This window comes from Aquarana catesbeiana, linkage group LG09, assembly GCF_042186555.1.
Source record: "Aquarana catesbeiana isolate 2022-GZ linkage group LG09, ASM4218655v1, whole genome shotgun sequence".
In the NCBI taxonomy this organism is placed as follows: Eukaryota; Metazoa; Chordata; class Amphibia; order Anura; family Ranidae; genus Aquarana; species Aquarana catesbeiana.
The window spans coordinates 302,893,092-302,910,233 of NC_133332.1; the positions used below are offsets into that span (position 1 = coordinate 302,893,092).

The following is a 17,142-nucleotide window of genomic DNA, read 5'->3' on the forward strand; positions in this document are numbered from 1 at the left end:
TTCAGTCTAATGGCCTTTAACATAAAGACCGACACCAATGGTGTACCAAAATCCATGGCAAAAAATTGCAAATGCTGATGATGTATTTTCTGGTCTTTTACTGAACAAGCTTTCTGACTTTATTCTCTGTTCTATGCAGGTGTAAATGTAACTTGCATTCAAACGCGTGTAACTTCCGAGAAGGGGCCCTACAATGTGAGTGTGAGCATAACACCACCGGACAGGACTGCGGCAGGTGCAAGAAGAGTTTTCGCAACCGTTCCTGGCGTTCTGGCTCTTACACCCCAATACCTCATGGATCTCCCAATTCTTGTGAGTAATATGACTCAAATTTAAATGTTTATATTGTGCTTGTCTCCTACTCCTTGGAAAAAACAGATTTCCTCAGCTGACTAATATTTACTTTGTCTCCTACTTTTACACCCAGATTTGGAAATGTTGTCATTTCAATACCAGGCAATTAATGGAGAAGCTTGGTTTAGGAACTTTTGCTGTTTAGGGGATATTGAATACTGTCAATGCAAATAAACAAATTACACACAGTTCAGGTCCCTGGTGGAAGGTTTTAGTTCTCTAAAAATTATAATGTGTCACGTAGCCATTTGAAATACAGTACAAAGAGAACCTAAGCTGGTCATACAAAGGAACGCCACCACCCCTTCACTACATACAATTTTTGTTAAAAACCCAGATATGGCCATTTATTTCATCCTTGACTTTTAATATTTGGCTAGGTATGTGTTGATCTTATACATGGAAAGTGACCTTTTGTTAATCTAGGTTTCCAAACCTGTCTGTTTTAGGCAATGCTCTAATATCTACAAACCAGCAGGTCCCAAGTAACCATTTCTGTAGGACAGTGATCAAGACCATATGGAAAACCTTCTTCCTTTTTTTTTTTTTTTCTTTTTTTTGAATCAAGTCATTTATTTTTATTTTTATTTTTAGAACAGAGATCATTTTTTTTCATTTTGTATACAAACACACTAACAAAAAAAAAAAGAAACTAAATACAATAAAACTAGTAATGCCGTGTACACACGATCGGACTTTATGGCATACTTGGTCCGGCGTACCGGATTTCGACGGACAATTCGATCGTGTGTGGGCTCCAGCGGACTTTGTTTTCTCAAAAGTTTGACGGACTTAGATTTGAAACATGTTTCAAATCTGTCCGACGGACTCGAGTCCGGTCGAAAAGTCCGCTTGTCTGTATGCTAGTCCGACGGACAAAAACCGACGCTAGGGCAGCTATTGGGTACTGGCTATGAACTTCCTTGTTTTAGTCCGGTCGTACGTCATCACGTACAAATTCGTCGGACTTTGGTTGATCGTGTGTAGGCAAGTCCGTTCATTCGGAAAGTCTGTCGTAAAGTCCGTCGAAAAGTCCGCCAAAGTCTGCCATAAAGTCCGCTCGTGTGCACGCAGCATAAGAGTAAGGCAGGCCATACATGATTCTTTTTTACTTTTTTTTTATTCAACCAGCCGGTTGAACAAAAAAATGGACTGATTCCCCCATCCACACATTTGATGTGGATGAGGGAATCACTCCCACGGAGCTATTGTATTCTGCCAGAAGAGAGCCTTCCACTCTGGCAGAATACAATGATCAGTGTTGCTGGCTATAGCTGGCCGCACTGATCGCTTAGGAAAAACTCGACAGGTTGGTTGTACACAAGTCGACCGACAATTTGTCTTTTGTACAACCAGCTAGCCCATATGTGGATCAAAATGTGTCTGGTCCCTGCTGAACCAGCTGGATTTCGATTCATGTATGGCCGGCCTAAGTACACGAGATGTGGCAAAGTTATACAACAGACTGTAAAATCTATTCACATAATCACTAAATGAATAACAGGTAGATCAGATAACATACCAAATGCCAGTTGGGCCTGTATAAAGCGAGGGGAAATAGGGATAAACAAGCATTAACACATTAATCTGAGCAGGACAGCTGAGCTGGAGCTTAACTAAGAGCGGTCCACCAAGATAAGGTGGTTCAAAAGGTCTATTACTTTTCCTTAAAATAATAAACACATCCTACTTACCTGCTCTGTGCAATGGTTTTGCACAGAGCAGCCTCAATCGTCCTCGGGTCCCACACCAGCGTTTTTAAGCCCTCCCAGAGCACAGAGCATAGTCCCGCCCCCACTCCCTCCTCACTGGCTGTGATTGACAGCAGCAAGAGCCAATGGCTCCAGCTGCCATGTCTCAGAGCCGATGAGAAGAGAGAGACTGGGAGAGCCTCGCTGGATTGGGATCAGGCTCAGGTAAGTATTAAGGGGGCTGCGAGGGGAGCTGCACACTGAAGGTTTTTACCTTCATGCATAGAATTATTGTGGGCACCCCCTGTGCTTTTTTCCCATTTCACTACGTGATTAATTGAGGTACAGAAGAGATCCATTTCTGTGCTATCAATATATAATACCTTGTAAGCGTTAGTTGTATAGATTGGGGAACTAAGTCCTAGGAAAGAATGTCTAGTATAGAAAACTTTCTTAATCTCTGTTGGGAAAGTTCCAGGGCTAATGAACCAGTGGAGGTAAAAAGATGATTAAACTGATACTTGAACACCAGCTCTGCTCCTGTGTCCACTGTCCAGATTGGGGATGCACCGATACCATTTTTTTTACGAGTACGAGTACCGATAATTTTTCTTTAGTACTCGCCGATACCAATTACTGATACCTACCGCAACTGTTTTGTTTACACTTCAGCTGTCAGCAATGGTACAAAGCATTGAAAAGTCATTTACAAATTAAATAAATTGATTTTGTTTTTTAATTTTGCGCTTTTTTAATGTGAAATGTGTAAATATATGTTAATATATATGTGTGAAAATATTCACTAACAAGGCAAACAAAAAAAAAGTTTTAACTGTTTATCGTTTATAAAATAGACTTTAACAAAAAAAAAAAAAAAGCTGGAAAATAATAATTAAATGGAGAAGAATAGGGAGTTAATTAAGGCTGATTAGAGTAAATTAGGGTTTATTAAGGGGTTAAACAGAGGAACATTTGTTCATCCCCACTGACAGCTCAAAGAACCGAGCCTGAAAGTATTGGTTTCAGATATCGGTGCATTTGCACGAGTATCGATACTTGTGCAAATACTCGGTATCGGCACCGATACCGATACTAGTATCGGTGCAACCCTAGTCCAGATATCTCCAAATAGTGAGATGCTTATTCATGCAAACAATGACCAATTTAGTTACTGGTTCTGGCCTCCAGTTCCTCATTGGTGTTTTTTTTTTTTACTCAAAATAGAAGTTTATTAAAGATATAGAGAGTTACCAATATGCGTCAAACAAAGGAATATTGTGCAACAGGGCCAGAGACCCTCATCGTGGAATACAATAAAATGGAGAAGCAGACCATAAGACAACAATTTGTTGGGGTGACGCTCAAGATGTCATCATTAAAATAGATGGTAATTTTCCTTCGGTGTATATCAAGCATTGTAAAGCAAAAGTTCAATCATAAGGAAGCTCTAGGCCAACAAACACAATCACTTAGTGGTGGCTAGTGAGGTTGCCTGCCATAGTGATGATCCAACAATGAGATGCAGGAGGGGGAAAGCCAGAGCCATTACCCAGTTAGAAATACTGAATTGTTGCTAGGTTTCATGGGGCTGGACAGAGAAAAAAAAACTGGTAACCTGCACATTAGCTCTGTTCCTTTGTGTTCCTTTGCCCCAACATCTTCAAATTCTGAAGTGGTTTGCTATACAGTGACCACTTTTGTCCAACTTTAGTGGTTAGGGAGGCTGGCCCACACACTGAGCCAATAGTGTAGCACTGGAAGGGGAATATCAGAGACAACAACCAGAAAAGCCACCTTCATGAGAGATCCTGGGGCACCGTGTAGTAAATCCTAGTGTGCAGTCATCCAATACAAGAAGTACTGCTTTAATTATTAATTTTTTTTTCTACCTACAGGGCTGCTTTAAGGCACCTTGCATTCTCCCGAACTCACTTAGAGGCTGATAAGTGAACAAGCTTAAGATGTTGTGTCAAGCAGAGGAAAATTACAGACAGATTATCTTGTTAAACATTCACTAGATGCACAAAATACAATCACTTCAGAGATGATGTCCTCTTGGAGTTTTCCAAAGAGACCTCTGTTTTTTTCCCCTCTCTTTCCTTCCTCTCATTCTTGCTTTAAACATCTGTACTTTATATTGATCAAAGCTAAAACTGAAGCATTCAGAGGACTGTGACTGGAGTGTCACCGATACTGTGGAGAGAAGGAGGATTTCAAAGGGAACAAGCTTGTCAGATTGAGCCGGCCGTCTGTATCCCTTCAAAGGACCTGACAAAGACAAGCAGGGCTTAGACTGAGATCCTTGTTCTCTGTATTTTTGAAAACTCTCCATCCTCTGTCTTGCCCCTTCCCTGGGTGAGATTTAAAGGACTAATAGGTTACTTTATTTGAAATAGTTCCTTATAACATTTACTAATACTGTATGTTATAGGTGTAATTACTTATACCAGCAAAAAAGACTTGATGTCTGACATTTATGTAACTTTGCTGCACAGATTAGTATTTCTTACATTATAGTACTTTACAGAGTGCATAGCAACATATCTATCAGTCCTCACAGTGGAGAACTGAGCTGGGGGAGCGGGGAGATTCGCCCCCGGGTCAGTGCTAATAGGTATCTGGAGTGAAGATATTTCGCTATTCAGACCTTGATCAGAGGGTGACTTTTGCTGGGCATTATATAGCTACCTTCAGCCATTGCTTCCAGATGTGTTAAAATAAACTGTCCTATAGGAATGTAGGTGCTCCAGGTGTGTTAAAATGTCCTATAGGAACTTAGGTGCTCCAGGTGTGGTAAAATGTCCCATAGGAACGTAGGTGCCCCAGGTGTGTTAAAATGTCCTATAGGAACATAGGTGCTCCAGGTCAGTTACAATGTCCTATAGGAACATAGGTGATCCAGGTGTGTTAAAATGTCCTATAGGAATGTAGGTGTTCCAGTTGTATTAAAATGTCCTATAGGATTGTAGGTGCTCCAGGTGGGTTAAAATGCCATATAGGATCGTAGGTGCTCCAGGTATGTAAAATATCCTATAGGAACATAGGTGCTCCAGGTGTTTTAAAATGTCCTATAGGAACATAGGTGATCCAGGTGTGTAAAATGTCCTATAGGAACGCAAGTGTTCATCTTGCCCACCAATTATTGTGGCACTGTTGACAGAGAGGTCTGTCCTTACCATGAAAGGTATAGTTGGTTGGGTTCCCCACCCCAGGCTAAGTTCCCAGTCCTTGTTAAAATCTCCACCCAAGAGGAACTTTCAACTTAATGACCCTACCACATATCTACACATTTAGGACCAGTTTTCTAAGGAACAATTTAAAATACTGGTATGTTTTGGGTTATTGGAGGAGACTGGAGAATCTGAATGAAATGCTCTCCAATACAAGAAGGTTATATTGACATGTGGTTTTCACTGCTTTGCGCGATTAAGACGTGCTTAGTTTGCATAGCCAAGGTTTGTGCCATGTTTGTTTTAAGGAGGTTTTCAAATCAAATTTTAGGCAGTAGGAAATCTGTCCACATATGCCTTGGTAGGAAGGAACCCTCCCGCTCTGAACCGGTTGGCTTCTTTTGCAGGATTTAGTCTGGATTCAGAAATCCTTTGTTTTCTGCTCAGATGTATTAATGCAACAATGTTCAGGGTCTGCGAGCAGGGGAACAGAGAAAGCACATGGAAATTTTTTGAATAAAAAAAACATTCAGTACAGCTCTTTTGTAGAGTAAAAGTTTTTCTTGTCATCATTAGAAGTATTGGACGTTTTAGATGTGATCAAATTTAGCATACCTAATTTGCTATAGTATGGTTCTGCAGGAATTTGACTAATTAACGTAAACTTTGTTCCAGTTTTAGCTATGATGAAAGAAACTAACCACTTTGAAGAATGGCAACATCCGCTCCTTCTGAAGATTATTGTCTTTCTTGTTCTTACAACATTTTTGGTCAAGCAGTTCCTCAGGCTAACTGCTTATTTTCTCTTCCAGGTGCAGCATCAGGTTCCGCTCTCGGCAGTGAGTAGATCCCTGGAATGTCCTTGTCTTGTCCTTTCCATCCCATCTCCATGATCTCATCTCTCCCTCTTCTCACCTCCCTGCATCCTCATAGATTGCTCACTGTGGTCAGCGGCTTGTTTTTTTGGTGTGTGTGCTCCTAGATGTGTGTGTGTGAGACCCCCTGCTTGGTTCGAGAACCTGCCAGTGAAACTGAGAAAAGCTCTCGGAACATGAAAAATGGTCAAGAGATGTGTGTAATTTTAAGACTGGTGTGTCATTTTGGGATTGTAACACAGGTTCTATAGTCAGAGAGACATGCATTTCACATTTAGTATCTCACAATAGTATCACACCGACATCTGTAATAGCAGAATAGTGCCATGTTGACACTAAGGATCCCAGAACAATGGCACAATGACAGCGCATACCTTGGAATCTCAATGGCACATGTACATTTGGGTATTCAGAACAATGGCACTTTGACATCTGGGACTGAGATTTGCAAACATAAATAACTGTTCATTTCATTGCGAGTAACAGAGGCCAAGGTTATTTCTATAAACAGTGTTTCTGAATCTGTCTCAGCTTTGCATAGAAAGCCGCCGGCATGACGGGAGTAGTGTAAAAATAAGTATTTCTTTATATAAAGAACAATAATGCATTTATATTTATATGGCACCAGTTTATACTATTCACTGTTTTTCTTTTTTATTGTGACAGTTTTGTATCTGTTAGTTGCTTGTTGGTGAATTGGTGGTGTATTTATTATTGGCTCTACAACGCCACCTTGTGACAGATAAAATTAACTACAGCTTTTGACTTTGCATTGTCGTGATTATTAAACAACAAAATTCCGTGTTTTTTATTTATTTTATTTAAAGTAGTTATATAGCGCTGTTTAATAATTTGCCAGCTTTATCCTAACCCAAGGATTTCCCCATATTTCACAGATTTTTCATTATAAACAAGGACTTGGTACTTTGATGCATATTACTTTAACTTGTGCTTCTGACAGTCATAAAGTTGATGTTCATGTGTCAAGACAACAATGAATTTAAGAATGATAAATGTCTTAAGATTGGGTGTTTGTTAGTTAATCACAGTATTGCAAACATTTGTTGTATATGCTGTGTGTCTTTAACTATTTGAATTTGTAGGAGTATAATTGCTTGGCTCTTCGATGGCCAAAAGGAAATCTTTCAAAGTAGCCAATAGACATTGTTCTGTGTTTGTGTTTCACTAGTCTCTGAGACAGCAAGGCCAGAGGTCACCACAGCCAGACCAGCTCAAACAACTGAACTAACCACCACTCAAGTGACACTTGTGCTTGACACCACCCAAGGTTTGTTCAGTTACAATGAACAGGAGTAACCTCAACCCCCAAAGTAGCGCTCACCACTGCTGACGCCATCCTTTTGTTGTCTTCACACCTTAGCATGTCTGAAGAGATTTTAGGATGCCAGAAGATTGACAGAACAAAACTGATGTAGAATAGTATTAAAGAAGAGATTTACTTTCCTAGAGATATAAATCCTGAAGTTTAGGGAACTTGAATTATTTGGTCAATATCACTATAGCCAATCCACTGGCAGTAAATACTTGTGTAATATCGGTTTTGGGATGTGTGACTAGTTTTTTACACTGCTGATTGTGGACATGACCTAAAAGTCTATGGAAATGCCAGAAGAGAAGGTCTCATACTTGGATCATCCTAGTTGCAGTCAGCGGATTGTAGGATAAGGATTAAATGCAATATTTGCTGTCCATGATCGTTGTTCGTTTCATTTAGACAAAAGGGCAGTATTATAGCTTCTGTGCCTCAGGAAAATGTGGCAAAAATGTATTAGATAAAATACTTTGTCAACTCCTGATTTTAGAGTGTAATGTGTAATAACAGTGAGGGAAAAAAGTATTTGGTCCCCTGCTGATTTTGTACGTTTGCCCACTGACAAACAAACGATCAGTCATTTTATTGATAGGTTTATTTTAACAGTGAGAGACAGAATAACAGCACAAATATCCAGAAAAACGCATTTCAAAAAATGTATAAATTGATTTGCATTTTAATGAAAGAAATAAGCATTTGATCCCCTATCAATCAGCAAGATTTCTGGCTCCCATGTGTCTTCTGTACAGATAACGAGCTGAGATTAGGAGCACTCTCTTAAAGGGAGTGCTCCTAATCTCAGCTTGTTACCTATATAAAAGACACCTGTCCATAGAAGCAGTCAATCAGATTTCAATCTCTCCACCATGGCCAAGACCAAAGAGCTGTCCGAAGATGTGCGGGACAAGATTGTAAAACTACACAAGGCTGGAATGGGCTCCATCACCAAGCAGCTTGGTGAGAGGGTGACAACAGTTGGTGAGATTATTCGCAAATGGAATAAAAATGGAATAAACACAAAATAACTGTCAATCTCCTTTGGTTTGGGGCTCCATGCAAGATCTCATGCTGTGGAGTTTCAATGATCATGAGAATGGTGAAGAATCAGCCCAGAACTACACAGGAGAATCTTGTCAATGATCTCAAGGCAGCTGGGACCATAGTCACCAAGAAAACAATTGGTAACACACTATGCCGCAAAAGACTGAAATCCTGCAGCGCCCGCAAGATCCCCCTGTTCAAGAAAGCACATGTATAGGCCCATCTGAAGTTTGCTAATGAACATCTGAATAATTCAGGGGAGAACTGGGTGAAAGTGTTATGATCAGAGGAGACCAAAATCGAGCTCTTTGGCATCAACTCACCGTGCTTGGAGGAGGCAGAATACTGCCTATGACCTCAAGAACACCCTCCCCATCATCAAACATGGAGGTGGAAACGTTATGCTTTGGGGGTGTTTTTCTGCTAAGGGAACAGGACAACTTCACCGCATCAAAGGGACGATGGACGGGGCCATGTACCGTCAAATCTTGGGTGAGAACCTCCTTCCCTCAGCCAGGGCATTGAAAATGGGTCATGGATGGGTATTCCAGCATGACAATGACCCAAAACACACGGCCAGGGCAACAAAGGAGTGGCTCAAGAAGAAGCACATTAAGGTACTGAAGTGGCCTAGCCAGTCTCCAGACCTTGATCCCATGGAATTATTCCATAGAATCCCATGATCATTTCTTTGTCAATGGACAAACATACAAAATCAGCAGGGGATCTAATACTTTTTTCCCTCACTGTACATTACCATCCTCATCTTGAAATATTGCTCAAACCATCCATTCCGCTATTCCCAAGACCCCCTTCTCTCTTGTTTCCTCATCAACCACCTCCAGTTACCATCTCCCGAACTTCTTCAGAGCCCCCCCTGTCTTCTGGAACTCCCAATGCCTATTGGCTTAGGGAGTCTGAGTATGAGTATATTTCATTCTATTCGTCTTTAAGTGACCCCTGAATACCCATCAGTAAATCCTACCCCGCCACCACCTAAAAACTGTACTTCCACTTTCTCCATCAGCTCCTCCCTGACAGGTATTTCCCTTTGTGCCACATTCCCCTCCCTTTTCTATTGTAAGCTCCCAAGAGTAGGGTCCTCCTAATCCTCTTGTATTGTATTGTAACTCTGTTGTCTTCCTTTTATTGTAAAGTGCTGTACAGACTGTTTGCGCTATATACATCCTGTAGTATAATAATAATAATAACTTAGCCAATTAGGGCATCTATAACACTCTGCGAAGAAAAGTAGCTGGTCCAGCAAGGAACTCAGAACAGAACTTGAAACAGACCTGCACCAAATTGTTTGGGTAGAATAAAATAATGTTGACCTCCTATTGATTAATTGAACCTATACTAAAACTTTTAGAAGTTGCTTCCTTTATTACTTTATTAGCAAGGAAAGCCTACTAAGTGCCCCTTTCTCATATAGTTTCATTTATTTCACTGAGGCTTGATCTCAACTGTAGGGGCACAATGGAAAGGAGAAGGGGGCACATCACTGCGGAGAAGCTGTCAGTGATGCCCCCTCCAGCCTGCAAAAAACCACATCCAGCTACTACCTGCCTTCCCAAAAAGCCCAGCAGCAGGTGGCTGAGTGGCCTGTACTGAGATGTTGGTGCAGTAAGTCCTGAGCTGTCCCACAGCTGCCTGAGAGTTGGGTTAGTGTGAATTCACTCCAATGCTGGGGTTTGCTGCTTGGGCGAGTGACGGAAGGCAAAATTATGCCAGAGGGAAGGTTGTCAAGTTCCTGTAAAAAAGTTCATATGACTAAGGGTGTAGTTGCCATAATCCCGGTTATTATTTAATATTGGATTCCTCTATATAATGGGATTGTGAAGTGCAACTTAAATATACAACTAAAGCATTAGGTTTGATTTTGTTTTTAAAAAAATCACATTTTATTTTGATCCATATAGTATAAAAAGCCCCAATCTGGGGTAAAGGACATAGTTACATAGTAGGTGAGGTTGAAAAAAGACACAAGTCCATCAAGTCCAACCTATGTGTGTGATTATGTGTCAGTATTACATTACATATTGATAAGGTTATCAATATCCCTGTATATTGCGGTCATTCAGGTGATTATCTAATAGTTTCTTGAAGCTATCAATGCTCCCCGCTGAGACCACCGCCTGTGGAAGGGAATTCCACATCCTTGCCGCTCTTACAGTAAAGAACCTTCTACGTAGTTTAAGGTTAAACCTCTTTTTGACATTACAACTTTTTGACATTACAAGTAGAATCACGATAGAAAAAAAAAAAACACATTTAAAATATACAATTGTACATATAAAGCAGTTGGCACATGGGGGTAATTCAAGCTACTTGCTGTTATACTTCATCAAATTTGCACATCCAAGTACAGTAGATGCTTATAAGAGTTGGAAAAATCCCAACGCGTTTCAAAAATTCAACTTTTTCTTCAGGGACTATTTAACACTATCATATATTCAATTTGGCCCAAACACCAGCCCACAGACAACACCTGGGCAGGTTACACTGGACCATAGGAGCACTTTCCAACCACAGAGTTGCCTAAATTCATATCCAGTATGGAGCATAGGGCCATAGGGGTAGAGTGAATTTGCCAGTGCTGTGAACAGTATTCCTCAACTGGGTGAGAATTTCCTACGTTCAAATTTCCTAGAGAACAGGGCCCTTCAACGAGCAACAGATTCCCCCCTCTCTCTCTACCCAGCGAGGAGGGAGATAGGATGGCAGGTTGTAAAGTATTTCCATAATAAAATTGCTGTTTACCACTAATGGTGCACCAAAAGGAAAATTCTGTACTGAAACCAAAAATTCAGGATGCACTTGGCCGAAAACCGAAACCGAAATAGACTATTTTAAAAAATATATGTATTTTTTTTATATATACCATAATTGTATTATATTCAACTTTTTAATAGTTTTTGAAGCGCGTTAAAAAAAAAGTGCAAGAAATGCTCAAGAAAAAATGCATCCCTTTCTATGTATGTTTTCACATTGGTCCGTTCAGTGTATTGCAGCGTAGTGCACCTCCCCATTGAAATGCATTGAACACACGGCAAAAATGCACTAGCGTTTTTTTTTTTTTTTATACCGTTTTTGAGTCACATGACCTATTAAAATTGCATTTTCCGTGGCCATTATCGGCACTCTTTTTCCTATCACCAAAATGCTGATAACCCTTTTGATGTTGATATTGGTCTACATACTGTGTAGTTAGAGGACAGGTTGATGTGCACATAAAGCCAACTTGGTGCCAGTAACATAACTTTTCTGCTGCTGGGTTGAATTGAGAACCCTGTATTAATGCTTAGTTGACGTTTATTAATTTATCTTTAATTCATCTATAATTTATTTTAAAATCTGTAACTGCACTATTAAAACTAGAGTATGTCTGAGCCAACAAAAAAATGTGAACGGGTGGGGTATGAAAGTTCAGCTGCTTTCAAAAAAGGGGTATGACTAAAAAAGTTTGAAGCATTGCTTTAACATCTTAGCTTAGCCCAGCCAACTGCCATTCCACTGTTCAGTGGGAATGACTTAGTGGCCACAAAGGGTGCTCTCATGGAGATGGCAGCTGATGGGCCTTGGTTATGTGGCCAGGGAAAGTCAAGCGCCAGTAAAAAAAAGTCAAATTTAATCAAATAGCACAAAAGGCTCCTCTGGCTAATAAAGGGTAATATGGCATCTTGTCAAATTAGATCTAAACCCTAACAGAATGATATTTTGTTTGCTAAAGGTCCAAGTTTAATAACATTTGCAGTTTTTATATTCTATTTTGCATATTAGTGCTGTTGATCCCCTCCATCTTCTTTCAGCCACTTCTTGCCTACATGCACTCCAGCATTGGCTGCAAATCATTGATTTGGTCCAGTTCCCTAAGGTGGACAATGCCTGCACAATGCTTGTTGGCCCAAACACTTGTAGTCTCAACTAAGAGAACATTTGAAATGGTGACAACATAGGAACACAAAACTGCAGTTTTTAGCTCGATTGAACAAAACTATTGAAATTACATTGACATGCTAAAGTTTTTTTTTGAGATTTCAGTAATCAGTTTATTATTATTATTATTTAGGATTTATATAGCGCCAACAGTTTGTACAGCGCTTAACAAAATGAAGGCAGACATTACAGTTACATTACAATTTGGTACAGGAGGAATCAGAGGGCCCTGCTCGCTAGAGCTTACAATCTAGGAGGGAGGGTCATTTTTTTTTTTTTTTTTTTTTATATCAAATCTTTTTTTTTATTTTTATAATGCTTATTTCATACAAAATGATAAAGAGAAAGATCATTTTTATACAAATAAACCTCGTAAGGATCTTATCATCATTACATTTCATATTATACACATATTCACAAAGAAAAACATAAAAAGATACAAAGACAGTCAAAAACTCATATAAAATTAACCACACACACCAACAATAGAAAAACATACACCTCACAATAATTTATTTTGCTTTGTTCAACTCCCATCATCTTAATATTTTATAGATCAATCTCCTCATCCCCATCCTCCCCTCCCCCCCTCTCCCCCTCACCAGCCCCTCCACTTAAGCCATCATATATTAGATTGCTCGAGTCAATCCAGTAGTGCCAGATTTTTCTGAATTTCTGGGGGACTCCTCTATGTTTATATGCTAATTTTTCATTTTTTAAAATATAATTCCCCAAGTGCAAGAGTACAGATTAATGGATCAACTTCATTACCTTTTTTTTGAAGAGAGGAACTAGATAGGGTTGTCCCCTGTCTCCTCTCCTCTTTGCACTAGCTGTGGAACCCCTGGCGGAGGCTATTCGGGAAAATCCAGACATTGTGGGATTCCAGAGAGGTGCGGGCGAAGAAAAAATAGTACTCTTTCCGATGATGCTCTAATTTTTCTGGGGGATACACATTACTCTAAAGTTATCTCACTTATTAACCATTTTGGTACATTCTCAGGATTTAATATTAACTGGGATAAATCAGTAATAATGCCGATTGATCTGATGAACCCGACGCAGTTGGGGCCTCCACACCAGAGTCAACAGATTAAGTATGTCACATCATTTAAGTACTTGGGGGTAAAAATTACCCCAAATGTTAAGGATTATATAGATAAAAATGTACTACCTCTAGCAAATTTCCATTAACTATGATAGGAAGAGCAGATCTGGTGAAGATGGTGTGGCCCCCCAATTGATATTTTTATTACATAATTCCCCAGTTTAGGACATTAGATTCTACATTTAGAGACCTTATTTGGAAACATGGTAAACCAAGAATTAAACTTGAAACCCTCCAACAGGCACAAGATAGAGGTGGAATAGCGGTCCCTAATTCTAGACTGTACTTTTTTGCAGCACAACTTCAACACTGGTGTGGCTGGGAAGAGATAGATGATCAAGACCCTATGCACAATATAATAATGACTCAGTTTAAACCCTTACCACTAGTTCAGAGAATAGTCTCCAACAGATTCTATGAGAAAAGAAAATTTCCAACTTTTTATCTGATCCATAAACTGTGGGAGACAATACGCATTATTACGCAGCATAAGGGATATACAAGACACATGCCAATATGGGAGACTTTTTGTTTACCCGAGATAAATAAAATATCAGAATTTTAAGAATGGAAAAGGGCTGGGATAAATTTTCTTTACCCGATATTTGAAGGGGATACTTTACTGCCTTTTAGTATATTGAAAGATCGCTTCCAACTATCAAAGTCTAACTTCTATCAGTACCTTCAGATTCGCCATGCTCTACAAAGCAAAGCTTTAACATTTCAATTTCAATATAATCCATCAGAAATCCTACTGAAAGCAACCTCAGTCAGACTTACCAAACGGGGATTAATAGGGGATCTTTACCACATCTTATTAAATACAGTGAAGGCAGATGGACAGGCTAAGAGCTTTATTCGTTGGCAAAAGGATCTTATAGATCTTAATGAAGATGAATGGACTTGTGCCATGGAAATCCTTCCTGAGGTATCCATTTCTCCATCTCAGCAATTGTCTCAGCTTTTCATTTTACATAGAACCCACTATACCCCACAAAAATTGTTTGTGTGGGGAAAAAATGCTTCACCTTTATGTCCACGATGCTTAGTCTCGAACGGCTCCCTTATCCACATGCTTTGGCGATGTCCCAAACTCCGTAGATATTGGGGAAAAGTCTTTACGACCCTAAATACAATTTTGCGAACAGAAATAATCGATACTACTAAGTTGTCACTACTGGGAATAATTCCAGATGGAATTTTACCAGTGGATATGCATATAATGTGGACTAGATCTCTCTATTTAGCCCGTAAACTTATCCTACAAAAATGGACAGTTAAGATCCCACCAACTCACAAACAGTGGTGTAATAAGATAAACTATATTTTAAAAAAGGAGGGAGGGTCAATTGATACAAAAGGTAATATCTGTGGTGGGTGAGCTGATGGAGGAAGTAAAACAGTGTATTAGTTAGAAGCAAGATAAGCTTCTTTAAAGAGAAGGGTTTTCAGGGATCGTCTAAAGATTGATAGATTAGGGGACAGCCGGACAGATTGGGGTAGGGAGTTCCAAAGGATGGGAGAAGCTCTGGAAAAATCCTGTAGGTGAGCATGGGAGGAGGTGACAAGGTAACTAGAGAGCAGGAGGTCTTGGGAGGACCGAAAAGAGCAGCTTGGTTGGTATTTTGAGACTAGGTTAGTGATGTAGCTGGGGGCAGAGTTGTGGACGGCTTTGTAAATTATTGTTAGTACTTTGAATTTTATTCATTGGGTGAGTGGAAGCCAGTGCAGGGATTGGCAGAGAGGGGTGGAGGACACTGAACAGTTGGTAAGGTTTGTATAATGGTAGGACAGAGTTAATCGTGGCTATCCACGTATGATGCGTGGGAGGGGTGGGCTGCTTCCACTTGAGGAGAATCTCTCGTCTAGCATAGTATAAAGCATAGAACAAAAATAGTTTTTCGTGCCCAGAGGCTTCAATATTTTCCATAATGCCAAGCAATGCCATGGCCAGGTCTAAGCTGAGAGACCAGTCCCCAAATGACCCCAAAACATCCAATACGTTCTCTCAGAAGGGACGTATTAGAGGGCATGACCATACCGCGTGAAAGAATGTGCCAGGGGAGGAACCACATCTGGAGCAAAGGGCACTCGTCTCCGGGTATATACTGGATAGTCTCACTGGGGTGTAATATGCCCGGAGCAGGAATTTAAGTTGGATGAAGCGATCTTTTGCTGAGATCATCTTAGTAGTATACTCAGTCACTGTTTCTTCCCATCCCTCTTCAGTCAAGTCCAGGATATCGTTCTTCCACTTATTGTAAACTTTGGTCAGGGACGTCATATGCGCGAGGGAAAGGTAAAGGTAGAGGGAGGATAGGGGTTTATCCAGGATTTTAGAGATGAGCAGTCACTCCACAGAGAAAGTCTGGAGGGTTAGGGGGTCGGGAAACTGGGCCTGTGCCACATGCTTGAGTTGGTAGTATTTAAATGTCATAGAGGAGAGGACAGCATATTTAGTCCTTAGTGTCTCGAAGGAGGAGAAGGATCCATCAGTGTAGATGTGTTTAATGGTGATTATCCCTTTGGATGCCCATAACTGGGGATCTGGAAGCTTATAGAGGTGTGATAACATTGGGGTTGCCCCATAAGGGTGTGTGGGGTGAAACTACAGAGTGTGTTTTGTAAATTGCTCTTGCCCTCTGCCATACCTGTATTGTCGTGTGCAGGGTCGTCATCTGGGGGTGGGCTCTAGGCCCTCTATAGGCTAAATTACTCAGGGCCGCATAGGAGCCCAGAATGACCACCTCAAGGGTCACCGCCGGGTTCTGCCCAGCTTTTGAAAAAAGGATTTAGGGATAGGGGATGGGGTGTTCCTGAAGAAGTACAAAAACATGAGCTTGGTTTTAGATTTTTTTTGAGGAAGTGGTGTGACATCCAGGCTAATATGTCTGTTAGTAAATTAGTGATGTGTGAGGAGACTGATGGGGTGAGCTGAGGGGTAGAGGGATAGATTTGTGTCATCGGCATATAAATGGTAGTGGAAGCCATGGGAGGCTATCAGCTGACCCAGGGAGGATGTGTAGATCAAGAATAGTAGAGATCTAAGGACAGAACCTTGGGGGACCCCAACGGTAAGAGGTGTTGGAGAGGAGGAAGTAGAGTTGTAAGTGACACTGAAGGTGCGGTGAGATGGATAACATTTTAACCTGTTAGTAAGTAGTTTGTGAGTTTTAGGAGAGCAGTTTCTGTGGAGTGCTGTGGACGAAATCCAGACTGAAGGGGATTAAAAAAGTTATTCTCAATGAGATGGTCGCTCAGTCGGTTGTAGACTAAACATTCAAGGAGTTTGGAGGCAAAAGGGAGTAAGGAAATGGGTCTTAGGTTGTTAAGATTGGTGGGGTCCAGTGAGGCCTTTTTTGGTATGGAAGTGACTAGTGCATGTTTCAGGGTTGGGGAAGATGCCAGTAGAGAGGGAGAGGTTGAAGATATGAGTTAAAGAGTGTGATTGTAGTATTTGAAAAGGAACGGGGTCCAGTGGGCAGGAGTCTTGTTAGGTGGGCGTTAGAAAAAAGTTTATTGACTTCCTCTGTAGTAGTTGGGTTAAACAAGAGTTTTGATTGTACAGGAGGACAAAGAGTATAAAGTGAGGGAGATATCTGTAGAGTGGAGGAGATCTCGAGTCAAATTG

The 17,142-nt window shown here is 40.5% G+C and overlaps 1 protein-coding gene across 4 annotated transcripts in view; it reads left to right on the forward strand.

Moving 5' to 3' along the window:
* The window catches only part of NTNG2 (netrin G2), a 192,926-nt gene that overhangs the window by 118,613 nt on the left and 57,171 nt on the right, over positions 1 to 17,142 (forward strand). For 2 of the 4 annotated variants that reach the window (XM_073600522.1, XM_073600525.1), the window contains exons 4-6: positions 140 to 312; positions 6,028 to 6,054; positions 7,280 to 7,378. In XM_073600522.1, coding sequence (XP_073456623.1) covers positions 140 to 312; positions 6,028 to 6,054; positions 7,280 to 7,378 — 299 coding nt within the window. The remainder of the gene's footprint in view (positions 1 to 139; positions 313 to 6,027; positions 6,055 to 7,279; positions 7,379 to 17,142) is intronic. The other 2 variants (XM_073600523.1, XM_073600526.1) reach the window with 2 other exon arrangements.